Below are 19,335 nucleotides of genomic sequence, written 5' to 3' on the forward strand. Positions count from 1 at the left end.
CCAGAGGACTTGGAAGCAGTCTCTGATACCAACCAAGTAATGCCTAAAACTGAGCCCCAAAATATTGTACTCCACTACCCAGATTACTGTAACACTCCGATCATGAAGAGAACATGCCAAGTATTGTACTATAAATAAGTACATGAGGTAGTAACAAGAAGGGGAAAAAAGGAAATAAGGGATAGAATCAGGAAAAGCCCATTTGGCCCTTCAAGATTGCTCAGTTTTTTTGTACAGATTTTCAATAAGCAACCAGCATTTGACTAAATTTTATAAAAATCTAATGAAATAATTGGTTTTGCCTATATCAAATGAAGAAATGTTCATGTCAATCAAAGAGTCTGAAAGAAGTCAAGAATTTAAGTTACAGTATATTCAAGCACTACTTAAAGCAGCACATTAGTTAAGTGGACTTGAAACTGCTTTTCCGATGACACCATGCAGCAAATATATCTATGCAGTTTTCATTGATAACCTAAAATAATGCAAGATTAAAATTAATGGACTCTATTTGATTACATAAATAACTGGATAAGTATGAAAAACTGATCAAATAATTCAGTGCAAGTATGCTGATAGGAAAAATTATTAACAAAAATTATTAACTTTTGTTAAGATGTGATGTTATGGAGAGATATGGCAATTACATCTGGTATTCTACCACATCTAGATTTACAGCCAGATTGGTGGAGGTGCCAAATGGAATCTAGGAGCTTCACCAATTAGATGATGAAATAATAAACCAAAAAAAAACACACCAGTACCTTTGCCTGTAATTCAATGGTGACAACAAGATAGTTCTAAGAGTTAGTTCTTTATGAAATCAGAAACAAAAACAGAAATTGCTGGGGAAAACTCAGCAGTTCTGTCAGCATCTGTGGAAAGAAATAGTTTGGGTCAAGTGACCCTTCCTTGGAGCTGATAGTAGCAAGGAAAATGTTAGTTTATATGCAGAAGATAGATTTGAGGGGGCAGAAGGACAGGAGTAAATGATAGGTGGGGATAGAGCCCAAAGAGAGAGAACAACAGTTGGACAGACAAAGGAGCGGATAACTATCTGGCTAGGAGGGAGAATAACTATTGATGGGAACTGTTAGTGGCTAACATCTGGTGTTGTGTTAGCCACGAGCAGTCCCAATTAATAGGTATTCACGTCCTAGACAAACCATTATCCACTCCTTTGCCTGTCCAACTGTTCTTCTCTCTCTGCGCTCTATCCCCACTTATTATCTACTCCTTACCCCATTCCCCCACCCTATTTTCTGCATATAAACCAACATTTTCCTAGCTACTATAAGTTCTAAGGGTTACTTGACCTGAAATATTAACTCTGATTTTACTCCACAAATGCTGTCAAACCAGATGCTGAGTTTTTCCAGCAATCTCTGAATCATGTGGTTGGATCCAGAGAAGAAAATAATTATAGCAGTTGAAATTAGAGGCAATAAAGTATCCAAGGACATTAAAATGCAAGAAATGAACTTCCAGCTATTGGGTGTATTACAAAGATGTTCACATGGACATTTGTGTACATTTTAGTCTTTATTTCTGAAACATGAAGGATCAATTAAGCTTGGAGTAAAAATATACAATTGCTTCAATTAAATCAAACTCATCCATATAGAAAAAGATAAATTAACTGAAAAAGACGTCAAAAACCTTCAGAAAACTTGAATAAAATTAATATATTGTTTTATTCTTCTAAATGGAATTTTTATAGATCAAAATCAAGTTACATGAACTTTTATAACCCTGGATCTTTTATGTTTATACATTGTTTTACAGAGTAAAAGAATGAATGGTCTATCAGAACTCAATTTACACAGGAAAATTTGCACTAAGCTACGACAGTAATGAAGAGTATCTGTGAAAAGGAAGTTACTCAGGAAGTTTGATTAAATCACATCTGATGTGACAAAAGAGAGAGACATCCTTTATTTTAGTACACGTTCTTTTAGTTTTACTGGAGTACTGAAAAACAAAATGTTGGAAATGGCATACTGTTTGTAATAAATCATAAGCCCACAACTATAAAATAATACAATAATATGGCCTATGTAAGTGGTAGAATTATTAGCATTAAATGAAGCAAACTTAGTATTCAATAAATAAACTTACTCAGACTAGATTGATTTTATTTCAAGTTATATTTTACAACTATTCATTTACTGAGTGTGCTACAGATTTGTACAAGTATAAAATTACACTTTACAAGGATATTGTGAAGTAACGAAATACAAATCTGGCCAAAGAACATTTCAGTACTAAATATTAGTTTTGATCATGTAGTGGCAAACAGATGCAGCAGTCCTTTCAAAAATGACACAATTTCATTTCCTCCCAGTTTAGATTCACCATACACACGATCCACAAATGTTATAGGAACCTGTAATAATTGGGAAGGAAAAAAAGACATGTTAATTTAACGCAAACATGAGCATTACAGAAGAAGGGAAACATTCAAGACTCAGAACTTGAATATTGTTGAAGAGAGAGACGTTGTCAAAAATTTTAATCTTGGATTTTCATGACAAATGCAAGAACGTCAAGTTTCAAAAGATCACATCAAATTATACGACGGCAGAAGATGCTCCTGATTGGTTAGCAAATTCACACTGACTGACTGAGGCACTGCCGTGAAGAAAATAATGGGGAATGATGGTCTCTCCAAGCTCCCAGATAATTCAAAAGCAACACATGGCTTGAACACGTTCCTTTTGTTTGCAGAGAACAGGTCACTGCATGTGACCATACATCACTTGCAGAACGTGCCAAAAGCACCTAACAGCTAATCAGCATTCATTTCTCCTTTAGTATAAGTTGTTGTGATCCTTTAAAATTTGCTGTTCTTTTGTTTGTCCTGATGAATGCATGACAAAAAGCTTTAGTAACATGCTTGTTTTTCAATAATATTAAAAATTATTTATGTACAGATGCAATATTAAATACCAGTGCTACACATCTTCATTTTATTATTGTAAATAAATTCATAATGTATTTACAAACATTGGTAATATAATTACAAAGAAATTTACATTCCCAATAATCTATTGAAATATTTTGTGATGTCATATAAAGACTGTGGTGGCAATAGAAAAATGTTACATATAGATTTTCATATACGCTGTAGAACTTAAATTTTGTTTTAAGAAAAGCACATCTTGCACAAGAAAAAAAATCACTGCAAAATGCTATTAGATGCTTTTTGATGCAGGCAATTAATTTTGTGGTAATTCCATCTTCCTTCTTTAATGTCTGGATGAATACCTATGACAATATGATCCAAAGTTATGTGTATGTGGAAATAAACTGGCAATACCTTATACTACACTTCCCCATTTTGTTCTTTCCAAGTCAATTTTATGAATAAAAAGAATCCAAGGCATATGTAAAAATATCAGTGAACTCTAACTATTTTATAATTTAAACCTTTTATGTAATTATAGATGAAAATAAATGAATATTATAGGAGCAAAGAAAGATTGAAGCAAAGAGAAACATTTCATTGGGCTACAACCTAACAGCTTAGTAGATTTGGTGAATGAATAGGTAAATCACATTGAGCAGGAAGATCTCAGGCTCGAACACCGACTTTTACAGAAACAGCTGGACTTAGTAGGGTCCTCAAGTAAGATACAAGAAAGTAGCCGTGGTTCCCACTTTATGATAGTGTGATTTTATTCTTGTTGAAGTAGATACCCCTATATTGCATATTGAGTTTACAACTTGTAAACTATCTTCAGTTGTAAGCGAAAGTAGTTTAGAAATTGTAAGCTACCTTTCGCAAATTGGTGTTAAATCATGTTAGAGCCAATAGTAGCTAAGAAGCCACAATCCCCCAACGTCCATCCCTGGCCCCCTTCCCATGCTGACCAGATAGCGTAAATTAATCTAGTTCCATTTTCCAGCACTTCGCCCATATTCCTTTAAACATTTCCAATTCATATACCCATCCAGATGTCTTTTAGCATGTTGCAATTATACCAGCCACCCTCACTTCCTCTAGCAGCTCAGTCCATACACACACCACCCTCTGCGTGAAAACGTTGCCTCTTTTAAATCTTTAAGTTTCACCTTAAAACTATGCCCTCTAGTTTTGAAATCCCCTATTCTGGGGAAAATATCTTGGCTATTCACCCTATCCATGCCCATGATATTTTAAATCTCTATAAGGTCACCCCTCAGCCTCCAGTGCTCCAAAGAAAATAGTCCAAGTCTATTATTCAGCCTCTCCCTATAGCTCAAACCCTACAACCCTGGCAACATCCTTTTAAATCTTTTGTGAACCCTTTCAAGTTTCACAACATCTTTCCTATAACAGGGAGACCACAATTGTATGCATGGAGACCTAAATTGCTATGGTCCTTGAACAATTTAATCTCTTATGAAGAAAATATCCTTATGAGTCTTTCTTGGATTCAGGGTCATTTCTTTCCAACATTGACCTTCATCCGCTCTAGATTTTCCCATTCACTCAGATTGCCTCTCTCTTTGATGCTTTCTATTCTCATCTTACTTGATATGTGATGCTTCCTACAGATGTCATCTGAAGATTTTCACAAACAATTTAGTTTTATTCCTTTAATCTAGTGTTATCCCAGAATATGACGCATTGGCCAGATGCCAACCCAGCAAAAGTTCCATCCAGCCTGCCTACTGGATTCAATGCAATTGCTTGATTGAAAGCAGGCCTGCCAGTAAGAATTCAGAGGACCAGCCACTAATGTTGTTACTTAAAGTTAATAATATTAACTCAGAGCCATAGAAATATACACACAGAAACAGACCATTCGGTCCAAAACACGCATACCAACCAGATATCCTAAATTAATCGAGTTCCGTTTGCCAGCATTTGGCCCATATCCCGCTAAACCCTTCCTATTCATCTAGCCATCCAGATGCCTTTTAAATGTTGTAATTGTAACCAGCTTCCACCATTTCCTCTGGCAGCTCATTCCATACACGCACCACCCTCTGCGTTAAGGAATTACCCCTTAGGTCCCTTTTAAATCTTGCCCCTCTCATTTTAAACCTAAGCCCTTTGGTTTTGGACTCCACCACCACAAAAAAAACCTAGTCTATTTAGCCAATCCATGCCCCTCATGATTTTATAAACCTCTATAAAGGTCACCCCCATCAATGTTTGATGCTCCAGGGAAAGTAGCTCCAGTCTATTCAGCTTCTCTCTGTAACTCAAACCCTCCAACCCTAGCAACACCCTTGTAAATTTTTTCTGAACCCTTTCAAGTTTCACAACATCCTTTCTATAGCAGGGAGACCAGAACTACATGCAGTATTTCCAAAAGTGGCCTAACCAATGTCCTGTACAGCCACAACTTGGCCTCCCACTGCATTGATCAATAAAGGCAAGCACACCAAATGTCTTCTTCACAATCCTATCTACCTGGAACTCCACTTTCTAGGAACTATAAACCTACACTCCAAGGTCTCTTTGTTCAGCAACAGTGCCCAGGACTTTACCATCGAGTGTATAAGTCCTGCCCTGATTTGCCACTCCTCAGCCTATTGGCCCATTTGCAATTTTGTAGGAATTTATGCAGTTGACATGGGTGACCATTCAGATCGAGACAGTTTGGCAATGTGTAAAAATTGAAATAGGCTTGTCCAGCATACCACCACAGGCCAGTATGTGGCTCGGTTTTGAGTAAAACATTAAAATGTGGTCCCTTGGATAAAACAGGTGGTACCATCCTTCCTGTGAGGAAAATGCATTTGAGTACTAGCCATTACACAGTCTATCTAGTAGTGAGAGGCATTGTACCCAATCTTTCCTGTAGCAATAGTTGCTGAATTTCTATGGTGAATGTTTCTGCTGTGCAATCTCAATATATAGTCAGAGATGTACAGCATGGAAACAGACCCTTCAGTCCAACCCGTCCATGCCGACCAGATATCCCAACCCAATCTAGTCCCACCTGGCCCATATCCCTCCAAACCCTTCCTATTCATATACCCATCCAAATGCCATTTAAATGTTGCAATTGTACCAGGCTCCACCACTTCCTCTAGCAGCTTATTCCATACACGTACCACCCTCGGTGTGAAAAAGTTGCCCCATAGCTCTCTTTTATATCTTTTCCCCTCTCACCCTAAACCTATACCCTCTAGTTCTGGACTCTCCGACCCCAGGAAAAAGACTTTGCTTTTTTATCCAATTCATGCCTCTCATGATTTTGTAAACCTCAATAAGGCCACCCCTCAGCCTCGGACGCTCCAGGGAAAACTGCCCCAGCCTGTTCAACCTCTCCCTATAGCTTAAATCCTCCAACCCTGGCAACATCCTTGTAAATCTTTTCTGGACCCTTTCAAGTTTCACAACATCTTTCCGACAGGAAGGCGACCAGAATTGCACCCAATATTCCAACAGTGGCCCAACCAATGTCATGTACAGACGCTACATGACCTCCCAACCCTTGTACTCAATACTCTGACCAATAAAAGAAAGTATACCAAACGCCTTCTTCACTATCCTATCTACCTGCAATTCCACTTCCAAGGAGTTATGTTTCATTTATAGTCCTGGTTTGAAATAGATAAGTTTATGTTAAACAAATGCCAAATCAAACCACAGAGTCTTACAGTACAGGAAGACATTTCACCCACTGCATCTGCACTGGCTTGCCAAATGAGCACCATGATTGAGTGCCAAATCTCCTTGTCCCTTACCCCTGCACATTCCTTCTATTCAAATAATCATCGAACCGCTTTTTAAATGCCTCCATTGAAACAGCCTCACCAACATTTCCAGATTCAAACCACTTGCTGTAAGAGAAAGTTTTTCCTCACATCACATTTGTTTCTTTTGCGAAACACTTTAAAATCTGCATCCTCTCATTCTTCATCCTTCTCTGAATGGCAAGTTATCATCATCCCTGGGACTATTTTTGTAAACTTCTTCTGCACTTTCTACAATGAATTTACATAATTTCTAGTGTGACACCCAGAACTGTACACAACACTCTAACTATAAATAATGACTTACAGTTCATAAACCACCTTGGTGGTTAGTAAACAACTTGTTCTTGTGTTTTATGTCCCGATTAATAAAGCCAATGATATTGAATGTTTTATAACTGCTCTCTCCAGCTGATCTGTCTCCTTTAATGATTTATGCACACATACAGCCAAATACAGCTGTTTCTACACCCCCATGAGAATTGTACCCATTGTTTTATACTTTCTCTCCATATTCTTCCCATTAAAATGAATCACCCCACACTGAACTACATTTGCCCTCTCCACCAACTTGTCCATGCCCTTTTGAAGTTCCACACAGTCCTCCGCAGTGTTACAATGCTTCCAAGTTTTGTACTTGCTTTCAAACTTTGAAATTGTCCCTTGCACAACAAAAATCTACACAATTAGTATATATCAGGAAAGGCAAGTGTCCCAATAATGAGCCCTGGGTAACTCCAGCCTGCAAAATATCCGTTAACCACTCTAATTCAATCATTTTTGCATTGCTCCTGTCCCTTGTATTTCATGAGCTATGACTTTGTTCACAACTCAGCTTTGTGTGACACTGTGTCCAAAGCCTTTAAGAGATAATGATGGCAGTGGCATAAGTTTGAAGAGACTCAAAAACATTCAAACAGTACAGAGTACTGAAACCCCAAGAGACAGTACCCTTTACAAGCACCACTGGCTAAACATTGATTACAAGATTTGTCGGCTGACCAGATCAGTGATTCATGGGAAGTATGAGTCAGTTTTGAATCGGATTGAGAGAGTCATAAAACATGGAAACTAAGGTATATGCTACTCAGCTCTTCAAGCCTGCTCCGCCGTTCAATATGATCATGACTTATCATCCAAATCAGTAATCTGTTCCAGTTTTCTCCCTATACCCTTAGATTCCTTTAGCCCTACAGAACTATACCTAACTCCTTCTTGAACACATTTGGATGTTTTGCTCTCAACTACTTATTGTACCGGAGAATTCCACAGGCTCACCACTTTCCAGATGAAGAAATTTCTCCTCTGCTCAGTCACAATGGCCTACCCATATCTTTAGTCAATGACCTCCGGTTCTGGACTCCCCAGACATCAGGAACATCCTTCCTGCATTTATCCTGTATAGTCCTATTAAAATGTTATAGTTTTCTATGAGAGAAAGTCATAGAGACATACAGCATGGAAACATACCTTTCAGTCCAACTTGTCCATGCTGACCAAGTTTCTGAAACTAAACTAGCCCCACTTGCCTGCGTTTGGTCCATGTCTCTTTATACCTTTCCTATTTATGTACCCATTCAAATGTCTTTTAAATGTAACTGTACCTGCATCCACCGTTTCCTCTGACAGTTTATTCCGCACGCGAGTCACCCTCTGTGAAAAAGTTGTCCTTCAGATCACATTTATATCTTTCTCCTCTCACCTTAAAGATATGCCCCTTAGTTTTGAATGCACCCATCCCAGGGAAAAGACATTTGCTCATTCACCTTATTTATGTAACTCATGATTTTCCAAACCTCAATAAAGTCACCCCTCAACCTGCGATGCTCCAGTGAAAAATGACCCGGCCTATCCCCATAATTCAAACCCTCTGATCCCGGCAACATGCTGGTAAATCTTTTCTGAACCCTCTCCAATTTCATAACTTTCTTATAGCAGGGCGACCAGAGCATTGCACAGTAGTCGGAAAGTTGCCTCACTAATGTCCTGTATAATGTCAACATGTGGATTCTGGGTAATCTAAGATGGAGGATGGGAAAAATTTCTGGCTGTAACAGCTGCTCCTTCTTTTGAGGTATTTTAGTGTTGGAGGTGATTTTCTTGAATTCCAGAAGCAGCATTTACTATTTTATATGCTGTTGCATTGTTTTGGAACTCTGGAGGAAAAAAAAAGTCAAAACAGCAGCACTTTTAAAAGGGAGAAGAACAGACAAAGGAAGCACATGGTGAGATCAATGCAGGAGACAGAGCGAGAGAAAGAATGAAACCCACATTGCTAACTGACAGAGTTAGCGGTTTCTGCCTTTGTTGTTGAATTCATGTATTGCTGTACATTGGAGTCTTCCTGGGAAAATTTAAAAAATATTGAAATTCACAACTGATCTTGGAGGAACCTGTTTGGGAGAGGTCACAGCCAGGTGAGAAGTGGATGTTTTAAGTGTGGCCTTAAAATAAGTTTGCAGTAGTAGTGAGTAGAGTGGGTTCTTTGTTGATTATGTTTTATTGAGATATGTCTCTTGATTAAACTTAAAAATATAAGCCAAAAGTATTCATTTAACCTAGAGCAGTGTTTTGTAGAGGAATACAACAGTGCCATTTTCTGGGTCTGTAGATTGAAAGAAGCAAAAATGGCCCTTAGTGGAGTGATGTGCTCTTGTTGTCAGATGTGGGAATTTAGGGAGAGTTTAGGCATTACTGAGGATTATATCTGCAATAAATGCTGTTGGTTGCGAATCCTATCAGATCGAATGGATCAGTTGGAGAAGCAGTGAGGAATTTATGAGAGCAAGGGAAAGTGATGGATGGCAGTTATAGGAAGGGGAGTAAGTCTCAGCTATAGTCATATAGATGGGTTAACTCCAGGAAAGCGCAGGAGTCTTCTGTGGCTATCCCCATTTCAAACAAGTATGCTATTTTGGAAAATGTTGGGGTGATGGATTCTCAGGGGAACATAGCATGAACACCAAGTTTCTGTTATTGAGATTGGCTCTAATGTAATGACAGGTACATTGGGTTCCAAGCAAATCGATTGTCTTGGGGACTCTCTAGTCCGAGGCACAGACAGATGTTTCTGTGGCCACCAGCGAAAATTCAGAATGGCATGTTGCTTCCCTGGTGCCAGGATCAAGGATGTCTCAGGGTGCAGAATGTTCTCATGGGGGAAGAGGGGCCAGCAGGACATCATTCTACACATTGGAACCAATGACAAAGGAAGGGAACAGGTTGAGATTCTGAAGGGAGATTACAGAGAGTTAGGCAGGAATTTAAAAAGGAGGTCCTCGAGAGCAGTAATATCTGGATTATTCCCAGTGCTACGAGTTAGTGAGGATGGGAATAGGACAATAGAGCAGATGAATGCATGGCTGAGGAGCTGATGTATGGGAGAAGGATTCACATTTTTGGATCATTGGAATCTCTTCTGGGATAGAAGGGACCTGTACAAGAAGGACGGATTGCACCTGAAGAAGTGGAAGGGGACGAATATACTGGCAGGGAGCTTTACTAGAGCTGCTCAGGAGGATTTAGACTAGTAAATTGGTGGGGGCAGGGGGGACCCAGGGAGATAGTGAGGAAAGACTTCAATCTGAGACTGGTACAGTTGAGAACAAAGGCGAGTCAAACAGTCAGGGCAGGACCTGATCAGGTGTACCCTAGAACTGTGGGAAGCTAGAGAAGTGATTGCTGAGCCTCTTACTGAGGTATTTGTATCATCGATAGTCACAGGTGAGATGCCGGAAGACTGGAGATTAGCTAACGTGGTGCCACTATTTCAGAAAGACAGTAAGGACAAGCCAGGGAACTATAGACCAGTGAGCCTGATGTTGGTGGTGAGCAAGTTATTGGAGAGAATCCTGAGGGACAGGATGTACATGTATTTGGAAAGGCAAGGACTGATTAGGCATAGTCAACATGGCTTTGTGCGTGGGAAATCATGTCTCACAAACTTGATTGAGTTTTTTGAAGTAACAAAGAGGATTGATGAGGGCAGAGCGGTAGATGTGATCTATATGGATTTCAGTAAAGCATTCGACAAGGTTCCCCATGGGAGACTGATTAGCAAGGTTAGATCTCATGGAATACAGGGAGAACTCACCATTTGGATACAGAACTGGCTCAAAGGTAGAAGACAGAGGCTGGTGGTAGAGGGTTTTTTAGATTAGATTAGATTACTTACAGTTTTTAGATTAGATTAGATTACTTACAGTGTGGAAACAGGCCCTTCGGCCCAACAAGTCCACACTGACCCGCCGAAGCGTAACCCACCCATACCCCTACCCCTACCCCTATATTTACCCCTTTAACCTAACACTACGGGCAATTTAGCATGGCCAATTCACCTGACCCGCACATCTTTGGACTGTGGGAGGAAACCGGAGCACCCGGAGGAAACCCACGCAGACACTGGGAGAACGTGCAAACTCCACACAGTCAGTCGCCTGAGTCGGGAATCGAACCCGGGTCTCTGGCGCTGTGAGGCAGCAGTGCTAACCACTGTGCCACCGTGCCGCCCATTGTTGTTTTTCAGACTGGAGGCCTGTGACCAGTGGAGTGCCACAAGGATCTGTGCTGGGTTCTCTACTTTTCATTTTTTATAAAAATGATTTGGAATGTGAGCATAAGAGGTATAAGTTTGCAGATGACACCAAATTTGGAGATGTAGTGGGTAGCGAAGGAGGTTACCTCAGATTACAACGGGATCTTGATCAGATGCCAATGAACTGAGAAGTGGCAGATGGAGTTTAATTTAGATAAATGTGAGGTGCTGCATTTTGGGAAAGCAAATCTTAGCAGGACTTATACACTTAATGGTAAGGTCCTAGGGAGTGTTGCTGAACAAGAGACCTTGGAGTACAGGTTCATAGCTCCTTGAAAGTGGAGTTGCAGGTAGATAGGATAGTGAAGGCGGCGTTTGGTATGCTTTCCTTTATTGGTCAGAGTATTGAGTACAAGAATTGGGAGGTCATGTTGTGGCTGTACAGGACATTGGTTAGGCCACTGTTAGAATATTGCATGCAATTCTAGTCGCCTTCATATCAGAAAGATGTTGTGAAACTTGAAAGGGTTCAGAAAAGATTTACAAGGATGTTGCCAGGGTCGGAGGATTTGAGCTATAGGGAGAGGTTGAATAGGCTAGGGCTGTTTTCCCTGGAGCACCCGAGGTTGAGGGGTGACCTTATCGAGGTTTAAAAAATCTCGGGGGAGGGAGTGTGGGCGCAGGTTTTGCACTTCCTGCAATGGCAGGGCAAGGTGCTGGGAGGGGGTGGGCTGGTGGGGACCCGTGGATCTGATGAGGGAGTCACAGAGGGAATGGTCTCTCTGGAATGCTGATAAGGGTGGGGAGGGTAATATATACCTACTGTTAGGTTTTGTTTGCAGGTGGTGAAAGTGGCGGAGGATGGTGTGATGTGTACGGAGGTTGGTGGGATGAAAGGTGAGGACCAAATCACACCAAAACATCTCTGCACCCTCCATATACTAAGTCTTCCACACAGCTTTGTGTTACTTGTAAATTTGGAGACATTAACTTTAGTCCCCTCATGTAAATCATTAACATATCCTATGGTTTGTTTCCTGTCTGTCACTCGCCCATTATCAATGAAATACACTTACCCTAATTCCATGCACTTTAAATTCACATGCAAAGCTCTCATGGCAGCCCTTATTGAATGCCTTCTAAAAGTCCAAGCAAACTACATCCATTAGATCCCAACTCCATAGCTTCGAAAAATTCGAATAGATTTGTCATGATTTTCCTTTTGTAAATCCTTGCTGACTCTGACCGATCCTGTCAGTGCTTTTCCGAGTCTCTGCTATTAAATCGTTTATATCAGATTCTAACAGTTTCTCCACTGTCAATTCCAATAACTGTCAATAACTAGCCTATACTAACGTATTTTCTCTCTACCTCTTTTTTTAAAATTTTGGAGTTACATTAGTTGCCCTCCAATCCATAGGAACTATTCCAGGATCTACAGAAATTTGAAAGATGACCACCAATGCATCCACAATTTCTGGGGCCACTTCCTTCAATACTCGAGATGTACATTATCAAGCCCTGGAGATTTATTGGCTCTTTACCTCATCAGTTTCCCCCAACACCATTTCCCCATCAATACTGATTTCCTTCAGTTCCTTCCTCTCATTAGCCCATGTTCGCCAACACGTTTCAGATATTATTTGTGTCCTCCCTTGTGAAGGCAGAACCATAGTTTGTATTTAATTGCTCTGACTCCTCTTTGTTATCAGTTATAACTTCCCCTGTTTCTGGTTGTAAGGGAACTACATTTGCTTTCACATACAATCTATTGTGTGTTCCCTATAAGCTTATTCTCATACTCTATTTATCCCCTTTTCATTCCATTTTCCTCCTTTGCTGAATTCTAAACTGCTCCCACTACTCAGCCCTGTTGCTTTTTTGGCCAACTTATATAGCCCTTCCTCAAATCAAACACTCTCTAATTCCCTATTGAATCAACCTTGACTGTCATTTCCACGCAAGAGAAAACCATGAGGAACTGAAAGAAACCCTTGAACCACAGTGAAAAACAAACCAGTGATGAAAAAAAAAGCACAGTGATTGCATTGCTAAATCTCCCCCTGGAGTAGCATGACTACAAATCCTCTATACATCAGAATAGAATCGGAGATCTACAGCATCGAAAAAGGCCTTTCAATCCATTGCATCTGTGCAAGTCAAAAACAACTACTGATTCCCATATTCCAAAGCTTGGCCAAGAGCCTTGCATACCTTGGCCTCACAAGTGAAATGTTATGGTGGTTTCTGTCTCTACAATCCTTACAGGCAATGAGTTCCAGATTCTCACCACCTGAGTGAAAAAGGTTTTCTTCTCATCTCCACTAAACTGTTTATTCGTTGTCTCAACATAGTTCATAGAAGACAGGTACAACAGGAACGTGACCAGCAAATTCCCTAGCATGAACCAGATAGCCAAAGATGTCCTCTTCAAATGTAGGCATTTTAAACAAAAGTTGAAGAATTGTGTAAACAAGTGTTGAAAATAAATGATAGCCATTGGAAAAAAGGAGTTGCACAGTCTGAGGAGAATCAGAGAGACTCTATTAAGCTTTGGAACGTGCTGGAGGATCAACATAATGTAAAAGTAAATTTTAGAATGCTTCATTTGAAGCTTATTTCTTTACAGACAACAGCAACAAGAATCAACTAATCGGTTCCTCAGTAGGTGCTTTGAGACTTTAAGGGTTGCAATGTCTTCCAAACTGATCTGTCAAAGCAGATGATGGAGCCAGTAGAAGACATTGGCGAGGGCACTTTTAGAATACTGCATACAATTCTGGTCGCCTTGCTAAGGATTTTGATAAACTTATAAAGGGTACAGAAAATAGTTTCAGGGTTTGAGTTATGAGGAGCGCCTGGATAAGCTGGAACCATTTTCTCCCCCTACAGTGTTGGAGGCTGAGCGGTGACCATATAGAAGTTTATAAAAATTGAGGACATACATACATCATAGAATATTACAGAGCAGTACAGGCCCTTCAGCCCTCGATGTTGCACTGATCTGTGAACCCATCTAACTTATACTATTCCATTTTCAACCTCCTGTCTATCCAATGACGATTTAAATGCCCTTAAAGTTGGCGGGTCTACTACTGTTGCAGGCAGGCCGTTCCACGCCCCTACTACTCTCTGCGTAAAGAAACTACCTTTGACATCTGTCCTAAATTTATCACCCCTCAAATGTAAAGCTACGTCCCCTCATGCCAGTCATCACCATCTGAGGAAAAAGGCTCTCAATGTCCACCCTATCTAACCCTCTATTAATCTTATATGTCTCAAATAAGTCACCTCTCAACTTCCTCTCTAATGAAAACAGCCTCAAGTGCCTCAGCCTTTCCTCCTAAGACCTTCCATCCATACCAGACAATTCCTAGTAAATCTCCTCTAAACCCTTTCCAAAGCTTCCTATAATGCGGTGACCAGAACAGTACGCAGTATTCCAAGTGCGGCCGCACCACAGTTTTGTACAGTTGCAGCATGACCTCATGGGTCCAAAATTCAATCCCTCTACTGATAAAAGCTAACACACTGTATGCCTTCTTAATAACCCTATCAGCCTGGGTGGCAACACTCAGATTTATGTACGTGGATACCAAGATCTTTCTGTTCATCTACACTACCAAGAATTCTACCATTAGACCTGTACTCTCATTACTGTTACTCCTTCCAAAGTGAATCACCTCTCACTTTTCTGCATTAAACTCCATTTGCCATCTCTCAGTCTAGCTCTGCAGCTTATTGATGTCCCTCTGTAACCTACAACATCCTTCGGCACTATCTATACTCTACCGACTTCAGTGTCATCTGCAAATTTACTAACCCATCCTTCTTAGCCCTCATCCAAGTCATTTATTAAAATGACAAACAGAAGTGGCCCCAAAACAGATCTATGTGGTACACCACTAATAACAGAACTCCAGGATGAGTATTTCCCATTAACCACCACCCTCTGTCTTCTTTCAGCTAACCAATTTCTGACCAAACTGCTAAATCACCCTCAATCCCATGCCTTTGTATTTTATGCAATAGCCTACTGTGGGGAACCTTATCAAGCCAAACGCCTTTCTGAAATCCATATACACCACATCAACTGCTTTACCTTCATCCACCTGTTTGGTCACATTCTCAAAGAACTCAATAAAGGTTTGTGAGGCACAACCTACCCTTCACAAAACTGCATTGACTATCACGAATCAACTTATTCCTTTCTAGATAATTATAAATCCTATCTATTATAACCTTTTCCAACACTTTACCCACAGTCGAAGTGAGGCTCATTGGTCTATAATTACCAGAGTTGTCTTTACTCCCCTTCTTGAACAAGGGAACAACATTCGCTATCCTCCAATCTTCCTGCACTATTCCTGTAGACAATGACAACATAAAGATCAAAGCCAAAGGCTCAGCAATTTCCTCCCTAGCTTCTCAGAGAATCCTAGGATAAATCCCATCCGGCCCAGGGGACTTATTTCCACACTTTCCAGAACTGCTAACACCTCCTCCATGTGAACCTTACCCCACCTAGTCTAGTAGCCTGTATCTCAGTATTCTCAACAACATTGTCTTTTTTTAGTGTGCATACTGAAAAAAAATCATTTAGCGCTTCCCCTGTCTCCTCTGACTCCACGCACAACTTCCCACTACTATGCTTGATTGGCCCTAATCTTATTCTAGTCATTCTTTTATTCCTGATATACCTATAGAAAGCTTAGGGTTTTCCTTGATCCTTTCTGCCAACAACTTCTCATGTCCCCTCCTGGCTCTTCCTTGCCCTCTCTTTAGGTCTTTCCTGACTAACTTGTAACTCTCAAGCACCCTAACTGAGCCTTCACGTCTCATCTTAACATAAGCATTCTTCTTCCTCTTGACAAGAGCTTAAACTTCTTTAGAAAACCACGGCTCCCGCACTTGACAACTTCCTCCCTGCCTGATGGGTACATACTTATCAAGGACACCCAATAGCTGTTTCTTGAATAAGCTCCACAATTCAATGTGCCCATTCCCCTGCAGTTTCCTTCCCCATCCTATGCATCCTAAATCTTGCCTAATCACATCATAATTGCCTTTCCCCTACCTATAACTCTTGCCCTCCAGTATATAACTACCCCTTTCCATTGCTAAAGTAAATGTAATCAAACTGTGGTCACTATCGCCAACATGCTCATCTACCTCCAAATCTAACACCTGATAGATAAAGGTGAATAGCTACGGTCTTTTCCCCAGGATAAGGGAGTCCAAGACTGGAAGGTATAGGTTTAAAGTGGAGAGGCGAAAGGTTTAAAGGGGACCTGAGGGGCAACTTTTCCACACAGAAGATAGTGTGTGTATGGAATAAGTTTCCAGATGAAGTGGGAGAGGGAGGTACAATTACAATATTTAAAAGATATTTGGACAGGTACATGAATAGGAAAGGTTTAAAGTGATCTGGGCCAAACAAAGGCAAATGGGACTAGTTCGGTTTAGGATACCGGGTTGGCATGTACAAGTTGAACTGAAGTTTCAATGCTGTATGACGCTATGGTTGTAGCTTCAATGCCGTATGACGCTATGGTTGTAGCTTCAATGCCAATCATACCTTCTAAAAAGATCTGAGAGAAAAGATGATCACAATATTAGTATACAACCAAAAGACGCAGAACTTATGAAGCCATTGTAGCCAAACAACAAAACCTGCAAACATTAAATGCAGCTGTCAATACTGGCACATTAACGAGGACACAGAAAGTAAGTAAGTCGTGTGGTAAGTTTGGTCTGTTGCATCCTTTGTGGACCTGACTTATTCCACGACCTTGGCAAATCACGCAGTGTGAAAGGATAATGGGTACACATAAGCAGGAAATCTGGTTCCTGATGTGTGATCAGTGGCAGTAAGATACAATTAATCTTATACATAACAAGATTGAGTTCCATACTGTAACCCTGCTACTGCTGGTCTACTTGTAGCTCACTAGTCCACTGATAGGTTAGGATTGTAGTGGCACTATTTTTATGTAAAGAGTTCTCACAACTATTCTAATATACATGTATTTTTCACGTTTAAATGTAGGTTTAGTTAACTTCGTAAAAAGGGATGTTGTGACATCACCTCAAGAGGGAATTTGCTACGGTGCAAGTAACCAGGATGTAGAATCAGACCAATTGCCAGTGCAAGACCAGCTTGCAGCAGAACCTGCAAAGGAGTTGCAACTGTGTTTTCTTGCAAAGATAGCTGTTCAACCTTAATAATGAATTGGTCTGCAGAGCAATCTTGTAATACTTTAAAATGAACAGAACCTACATTTAGTTGTTAAGAGCTTGGTAAGTTTGTGTTAAGCAAAAATGGAACCATAACAATCCATCATTTAGATGGTGAAAAGCTGCAGCTCCAGTATAGAACCAACAGTATCACTCCCTGCTACTCAAAGAATACGCTTCTTTCTATTCTTGTTTGTAAGCAATGTAAGAGAACATCAACTTTGAAGCAAAACAGTAGCATTATTAAAAGGCTTGATTTGGCATCTATTATGGATATGCAGGTACAGTTGTAAAATGGTCAAGGAGAAAGTGAGGACTGCAGATGCTGGAGATCAGAGCTGAAAATGTCTTGCTGGAAAAGCACAGCAGGTCAGGCAGCATCCAAGGAGCAGGAGAATCAACGTTTCAGGCATAAGCCTGACATTTTCAGCTCTGATCTCCAGCATCTGCAGTCCTCACTTTCTCCTAGAAGATTGCGACCTTATAGAGGTCTATAAAATCATGAGGGGCATTGATAAACTGAACAGCAAGGGTTTTTTCCCCTGGGTAGGGGTGTTAAAAACTAAGGGGTATATTTTTAAAGTGAGAGGAGGAAGTTTTAAAGGAGGATATGAGGAGCAACTTTTTTTATTGTGTATAGAATGAACTGCCAGAGGATATGGTAGATGCAGGTATAGTTATAACGTGTAAAAGACATTTGGATAGTACATGAATAGGGCGGGTTGTGGGGGATATGGGACAAACGAGACTAGATTTATTTAGGATGGACGAGTTGGACCGAAGGATCTGTTTCCATGCTATATAATTCTATGACTCTCAAACTTGCATTTTAACTTTCTATGATACATGTAAAGAGGTAATCCGGTCTCTCTGCATGTAAATATTTCTAGGTGTCTCACCATTTTTAATTTCTTCCCAAAGTAAATAACACTATTAATCAAACTATGAAAACTATGGCACTGCATAATCATGATTTTCTAATTATCCTGTTACCATGTCAGATAGTCAGTCTTAAAGCACAGAAAAAGACCCTTCAGTCCAACTCGTCAATGCCGATCAAGTTTCCCAAACTAAATAAGTCCCACTTGTCTGCATTTAGCCCATATCCATCTAAACCTTTCCTATTCCAATACTTGTCCAAATATCTTTTAGATGTTGTGAAACTGTACGTGTTTCTACGACTTCCTCTGGCAGTTCATTCCACATACAAACACCTACTGTGTGAAAAGATTGCTCCTCAGGCTCTTTATAAATCTCTCATCTAACTTTAAAAATATTCCCTGTAGTTTTGAACCCTCTTACCCTCAGGAAAAGACCTTTGCTATTCATGATTTGGAGAAGCTGGTGTTGGACTAGGGTGTACAAAGTTACAAATCACAACACCAGGTTATAGTCCAACAGGTTTAATTGGAAGCACTAGCTTTCAGAGCAGCGCTCCGAAAACTAGTGCTTCCAATTAAACTTGTTGGACTATAACCTGGTGTTGTGAGATTTGTAACTTTGTTATTCACCTTATTTATGCTCCACATGATTTTATAAACCTCTGAAAGGTCACCCTCAACTCTGAAGCTCCAGTAGAAATCTTTAAGAATAGATTCTAATTTTTTGCATTAGACCATAAGATAGAGGAACAGGAATTAGGCCATTCGGCCCATCGAGACGGCTCTGCCATTTTATCATGGCCGATAGGTGTTTCAACCACATTTTCCCACTCTCTCCCCATAACCTTTGATCCCCTTGGCAATCAAAAACTTATCTATCTCGGTTTTAAATATACTCAGTGACCTGGCCTCCATAACCTTCTGTTGCAATGAATTCCACAGATTCACCACTCTCTGAAGAAGTTTCTCCTTATCTCCATTCTAAAA

General features: G+C 40.2%; 1 protein-coding gene across 1 annotated transcript in view; it reads right to left on the reverse strand.

The window, feature by feature from the left end:
- Window positions 1–2,118: 2,118 nt before the first annotated feature.
- Window positions 2,119–19,335, reverse strand: part of dpm1 (dolichyl-phosphate mannosyltransferase subunit 1, catalytic) — a 96,194-nt gene continuing 78,977 nt past the window's right edge. Inside the window, exon 10 of the mRNA XM_043710256.2 lies at window positions 2,119–2,386. Coding sequence (XP_043566191.1) covers window positions 2,282–2,386 — 105 coding nt within the window. The 3' untranslated portion in view covers window positions 2,119–2,281. The remainder of the gene's footprint in view (window positions 2,387–19,335) is intronic.

The sequence above is a fragment of the Chiloscyllium plagiosum genome, unplaced genomic scaffold (assembly GCF_037043375.1).
Source record: "Chiloscyllium plagiosum isolate Xiang-an unplaced genomic scaffold, Cpla_swu_hap1 HiC_scaffold_15, whole genome shotgun sequence".
NCBI classification, from domain to species: Eukaryota; Metazoa; Chordata; class Chondrichthyes; order Orectolobiformes; family Hemiscylliidae; genus Chiloscyllium; species Chiloscyllium plagiosum.